The sequence below is a fragment of the Humulus lupulus genome, chromosome 1, assembly GCF_963169125.1.
Source record: "Humulus lupulus chromosome 1, drHumLupu1.1, whole genome shotgun sequence".
Lineage (NCBI taxonomy): Eukaryota > Viridiplantae > Streptophyta > Magnoliopsida > Rosales > Cannabaceae > Humulus > Humulus lupulus.
In genome coordinates this window covers 306,472,990-306,479,444 of record NC_084793.1, presented here as the reverse complement: position 1 = coordinate 306,479,444, position 6,455 = coordinate 306,472,990, and the positions used below count along the sequence as shown (strand labels likewise).

The 6,455-nt window shown below is 37.3% G+C and overlaps 1 protein-coding gene across 1 annotated transcript; it reads right to left on the bottom strand.

The window, feature by feature from the left end:
- Positions 1–229: 229 nt before the first annotated feature.
- On the bottom strand, positions 230–6,013 carry LOC133812708 (beta-galactosidase 3). The gene is made up of 19 exons (XM_062246506.1): positions 5,527–6,013; positions 5,324–5,419; positions 5,087–5,199; positions 4,861–4,927; positions 4,667–4,759; positions 4,260–4,403; positions 3,974–4,062; positions 3,768–3,873; positions 3,553–3,640; positions 3,325–3,443; positions 3,070–3,234; positions 2,774–2,952; positions 2,354–2,463; positions 2,170–2,279; positions 1,910–2,020; positions 1,717–1,830; positions 1,423–1,625; positions 986–1,322; positions 230–887 (listed from the first exon to the last, which is right to left on the bottom strand). Exons 1-19 carry the CDS (start codon positions 5,695–5,697, stop codon positions 735–737), a joined length of 2,568 nt encoding a protein of 855 aa, XP_062102490.1. The 5' UTR covers positions 5,698–6,013; the 3' UTR covers positions 230–734.
- Between the last annotated feature and the right edge of the window lie 442 nt (positions 6,014–6,455).

The following is a 6,455-nucleotide window of genomic DNA, read 5'->3' as shown; positions in this document are numbered from 1 at the left end:
ACATGTAAAGTAAATGAGAGACAAAGAACTTAATCATATCTGGGATATAGTAGAGACATAGAAAATAGGAAGGAACAACAAGAAATCTGTATTCATGAAATGGAAAGTCTTTAACGTTATATTTTAATCCAGCTATTAGTTCTTACAGTTATCTTCTAATCTAAATAAATATAAATGTAGTAACTTCGACCAGGTAAACAAATACATGGAATTTGCATAAGATGCAAAATACTTGTAAGGCACTTATAAATTCATTCATCAGATACTGCACATACAAACAAATATGGTCATCCTAGGATCCGCTCCTAACATGAACCCAACTGGGGTTTTGTGTTGTTCTTCTTGGTAGCCCCAAAAATAAAACAGAATAATTAATAATAAATCACTCAATAGACACCACAACCACCAACCCACCTCAATTCCCAGTGCCAATAACCCGTTAAAAGGCCGGGGACTGGGGCCTCAACTGAACTGAAACTCTCTACCTAAGTCCTCCTAAGGACCCAAAAAATTGTAGGACCTTAGGAATATACAAACTTTCTCTAAAGGGTTCAACATAAATGAGCAACTAATTGCCTTTGGCAGTAAAAACACTCAAAACTTAAGAAAACTATGGCGTTCCATCTAACTAAATCATGCTCTCTGACCTTTTACTGTCTTTCCAATCTTCACTCTCTCTGTACTATTTCTCTTATTCTTCTATGTTGTCAAGTAGTCAAGTCATTCTCCTGTGCTTAATTGGCCCCTCCAACTGGGTTGAAGGTTGTTGAAACCATCGGAGCGCAAACAGCTTCGACTGTCAGACGCTTCAACACTTTAGGACATGGATCTTGCCCAAAGTTACTATTGGATATGGTGACTGCACATCTTTGTTTCCCTATGCATTTCTGTGAGAATGAGGAATGAAAATGATTCAGTTTGGTTAGATGAAAAAAAAGCAAGCAAGCTAACTACATTATGCAATGCAATGCAGTCATTTTATTACCCTCTCTATGACAGAATATGAAGCAGGTGAATGGCAAGTTCCTTGCTGGTAACTTCCACAGGTTCCCAAAGGAGTTCCAAAGCTGGCGAATTTGATAGAAGCGATAGACTGGCCTTGATTACACCGCAGATGAACCTTTGGACTGTGGAACTCTTCTGATTTTCCATAGCTTTCAATGTGCCAGTTCTTTATCGTTGGGTGGTACTCGGCGACCTCAGCACACACACTGGACACAGACCTTTTCACAAGAGAAATTCTTGAAGGATCACCTCCAAGTTCCTCAAAAAGTACCAAGAGATTCTGTGTTGGCCTCAACCAAGACCGAGGAACATGGTACCTGAAAATGAAAGATTGGTGATTAAAGGTCACTAATTAATTGCTTTATGGAATCTAGTATACTCTCATATGGTAACACATGTTCTTTTAACTTCCATTACCATCGTTGAGTGGGCTGTCCACAGCCGAGCTGACACTTGGGAGGTTTAAAACCTCCAGCATAATGGCATCCGTTGCAGTTACCATTAGCATAAGCAGTCCAGTATCTCCCAATGCTCTGGCCATTAATCCATATTTGTCCTTTCCCCATGCCTTCCATGTCCAGGGCAAGCGGTTCGTCTCCTTCAGGCGCATTAAAATAAGTCTGCAAGGTTAAAGAGACAAAGTTTTAAGTACTTTGACAGACCTTCGGAACAGCTTAAAAAAACCGAAAAAGCATTTTTCTTGTTGCATACCTTGTGCCATGTCAATGGTTGTGGTCTTTGCTGAGCTAATGATCCACGCATCCATTCAACAGCGGAAAATTGGTTTGGAGAGACAAGATCCATGGATTCTCCTTTCAGACCAGTCTGTATAAATTAAAAGCCATGAGGGAAATATTTCTTTGAATAAATCATAACAATTTGATGTCAAAGTAAATCAAGTAACCTGATAGGTCCACTTCTGCCAGGATAAGTCCCACTTTCCTTGGTTGAGTCCATGCAGCGCAACTGGACCAAGGATTCCGGTGCTCCATGTTTCATAGTGTCCTCCCACATTCTTCGAAAATGAAATGCAATTTTAGATCAGAGATTAATTGAATAAATGCTAATTGTCATCTGTTATAATATAGCTTTGTTTCTTTCAGAGAAAGTTGCATGATTATATTTAAATGTAGAAAACTGAAAAGGCTGTGGAAAACAACTAACCGGTAATCCAACAGCGACACTCAGAAGCGCAATTCTGTTTGTTCCAGCATGAAGATTGACCTTGCCATTATATGTAAATCTCCTGCTTCGCCTTGTTCCAAAGGCAGAACCTGTTACAAAAAAAAAATTAATTTTCATACTGACTAAAGAAGAGAAAATGCATGCAAGTGAAACAAAATTTTACCAGTTAGCTGTCCGTTGATAAAGACATGAACAGCGTGGCCTGTTGATTGAACAATGAGAGTGGGAAGTTCCCCTCCATGCAAAAACGATTCAGATGCACTGATATCAACACTGTATTCACATTGACAAACAAAAGAGTTGCATTAATATCAACAAAAACTATTATCTAAATCTCAACCATGCCATTGAAATTGTCTAGCATACATGCCCAGGAACACACTTAAGTGCTATATGAACTTCAAACACAATTAGGCATTAAAGTTGACCAATTTGGGAAAGGTTTGATGGTCAAGTTAATATCTCATCTTTCTTCTGACTTATGAGGGTTAGAAGTTCTCAAAGAAGAAACTTGAGAGCAGAATCAAGCGTGAACAAAAGGTTGCGAGAAGTGAGTTGCTAAGCATTAGCATTTCAGTCTCACCTAGTTATGTACCACAAGTAATCACTAGTGTCTCTTGTGACATTTATCTGTTCCAAGAGACCTGGAGCTGTGAATGTTGATCTGTCATCTATGGAAGAAACATCTTCATTATAACTCTCCCACGAGAACAGTTCTGCATTAGTTGGCAACATTTCCATCTTTGATGTTTGAACACCAATCTGAAGAGAAAAAACAGCAAATTGGTAAGTCAATTTTTTTAAAAGCCTTTTTTAAGGTTGAAAATGTGAAAAATGAAAAGAGAAAAGGTCCAACTTTAATTTAATAGCTTACTATACCTTTGCAGTGTTAAAAACTACATTCCGGCAATCAGGGAGAATGCTGATGGACCAAGGAGGCAAGTTATAATGCATGTTATTGAACAACACTCTTGCAGCTGACTCTGTATCATAATTTGAGAGAAAAGCTGCACAGTCTCCATTTTCTGCGGTGTATACATGAGACTGGAATTCCAAACATAGCCCAGCGTCAGTAAAACTATCTAATAAACTAAACAGTCAGGAGATTGTAGTTAGAGATTAGAAGCTAAGAACCTGTTGGAAACTTCCCAGAGAAGTAATGATAGGATCGGCTGAAACTAGAGGTCGCTCACACATCTTAATAGCTCTATGAAGCTCCTTAAGATGACCATACTTGGGTTGCCTGATCAAACCTATCAGAAATAGCAGCACAGCAGTTAGCTATGCAAAAACTTAACTCTACAATGTTGTCATAACAACAGAATATTACTTGCAGAAATAAGCTCAGATGTCAGTTCTCACCATATTCATCTAATGGGGCATCATAGTCATAGCTGGTAGTGATGAAAGGTCCACCAGCTGTACGTCCAAAATTCGTACCTCCATGATACTGTTTGGCATTGAGGAAAAAGAAGAACAAATCAATTATTTTTTCTCTCTTTAACTTTGCAAAAGAAAAAATAATTGCATTATATACGAGTCTCCTTGTTTGCAAACCATGTTAGAGAAAATCTAACCATGTAGTAGTTAACAAATGATCCTCCTCTCTGAATGAATCGAGCTACCGCAAATGCCAAATCCTGAACTGGTCTTTGATGAAGTGGACCACCAAACTCTGTAAACCTTCATATTTTTATGAACAAATAAAAGATGAGTTGATTTCTCACCAAATGGTTTACTCACAAACTTGGGAATACTAAGAAGTATTGCATAGTACACATACCAGCCACTCCAAGCCTCTGTCCAAATGGTAGGTTTGTAAGGTTTATTGGGAGTGAAAGTGTCACAGTAGAAACCATTGCACGTGTTTATCTATCAATGTAATTACAAACAGATTTTCATAAATCCCTTGTCAAAAGACAAAATGCAGCTTAGAATGGAACTTTACAATAACTAATAAACAAAAGTTGAAAGATAATGTTTTGCCAACTCACTAATAAAATAAAATAAAAATGTGCAGCATGTGACAAGTCTAAGATCAGCTGAGTAGAGATTATTGGAGTACTTACCACTGGATCTGGGGCATCTTCTTCCTTGCACATAACCCAAGGCACTCCAGTGTCCAACCCAACAGCCATTTTTGCAGCCCAAGTCATGTAGTTATGAGCAGGAGGGCCAAATAACTTACTTTGTACTCCATATTCATTCTCAATCTGAACATAATAAAAAAAAACAGACTTTTATTGAAAATTGACCCTTGACAATAGTTTTAGTGCCAGTAGAGCTGAACTTAACATAGACTTTTCCACTTATTATATTAAAAAAGCACACAAAGTTCTAAGCTAGTTTGCATTAGAGTCACAATTTAATGTTTCCCATAATGATTACTGCTTCACATGTATTTGCAACTCCAAATTGCAAAGGAAGAAATCAGAACTGGAAGTTCAAAAGCTTTACAAGACTCAAATCCTCATACCTGAGACAGTATGATGGGACCTCCCTGAGACTCAAATAAATGTTCACTCTTCATCAGCCTCACAATCTTTTCAGTGAACCCTTGCATTGCATTCTGAAAACACCATAAGAAATTTAGTATAAAATTTGTACTAAATAATAATAAAACATATTAATTTTTGAAACTGGGCGTGCAATAAAATGAGTGAAGGAAACCTTAAAAGGCTCATTGTCTGTTCTGAAGCTGATTCCGGGAACATACTTTAGCCAAACAGGAAAACCTCTGTAAAAATCACAGGTGGAAATTTTTAAGGGTCAAAATGGTGAATTAATCTCAATTATGAAAATTCAAAGATGAACAAACATGGTCAAAGTTACATTAAAGAGAAAAGTGTGCATAAAGATCTAGGTAGAATGGGAAATGAAAAGGAGGAGTGAATACCCAAAATTCCACTCTGCACAAACATATGGTCCAATGCGAAGATGAGCATAGAGACCTGCTTTCTGTATGGTTTTTATGAACCTTACCAAATCATATCTCCCTTCGAAATTGTACTGTAAAACCCACAAGAAAAAAGCACAGTAAAATACAAAGTTGGGAGTAAATTAATAATGAAAACAAAGCCATAAACACAGTATGGACAGTAAGAGTCAAAATGAGTATGAAGAGAGCAAGTACATTTCCGGGAGAAGGCTCGTGCACATTCCAGAACACATAGGTTTCAACCACATCAAGACCTCCATCTTTGGCCTTCTGTATCAGATCTTCCCACATCTAAACACACCCATTTTCCCAAGAAAATTAGGAACAAAAAAGCAACCCCACAAAAAGAAAAGAACAAAATAGACTCTACAGAAAAAGAAGAAGAAAGGATTTTGTACCTCGGGGGTGCTTCTGGGGTAATGTATTGAACCAGAGATAAGAATTCTTCTTTGCCCATTAATCACAATGGCCTTCCTATCATAAGTGACACTACAGTGAATCAATTCTAAACTCAAAGCACAAACCAAACCCATCAACAAACACAACTTGGAACAAATATTCATCTCCATTTTCCCTCTCTTTTTTCCCTTATCTTCGTCTGATACCAATTGGGTAGTAGACAAGACTCTGCAACTGAATGCAGAGAATGAAAATGGCGAAAGAGAATAGGAAGAAGAAGAAGAGAGAGAGGTAACAAGAAAAGGGTGTCTCCTAGTTTTGGTCTACTTTTAAGAATGCGGTGAGAGAGGTAGAGCTACAGGGTCCATTTTCTTCTTCCACTCTCTCCTCACTTAATATGGTCTGGGTCTCTGGCAGAGGGGCTATATGTGTATTAAGTAATATATATACACAAAGGCACCAGCTTTCACTCATTCACAGTCCACAGGTGTCGAGAGAAGCTACACTGCGTGGCTGCCAATTATAAATGAAAACAAAAAACTTGTCAAACGTAATGAAAAGGGTAGCCAAAAACAGTAAAAAGAAAAATAATAAAAATCAAAGCTTTATACAGTTCATAGGTTAAGATTAATTAACTTAGTTGTTAACATGCGTTATAGAATCTTGTAAAGTGTACTTTTGAGGTTATTTCCTCATATAAGTTGTCAGTATTCCTTTTGCTTTAGCGCCAAATTTTCTTCATAGTGCTTTAGACTAAAATACTTAAACTATATATGTACATGATGTGACAGCTTTTAATACAAAGTTTCCAGTAAGTAATTTACTCAAATAAAAGAAAATGCATCAAAAGGGTATATATCAAACAACTTAATATGGCTTGGTGGAGATTAAACCAACCCAATTAATCAAATCTCATATCTTTTTTTGG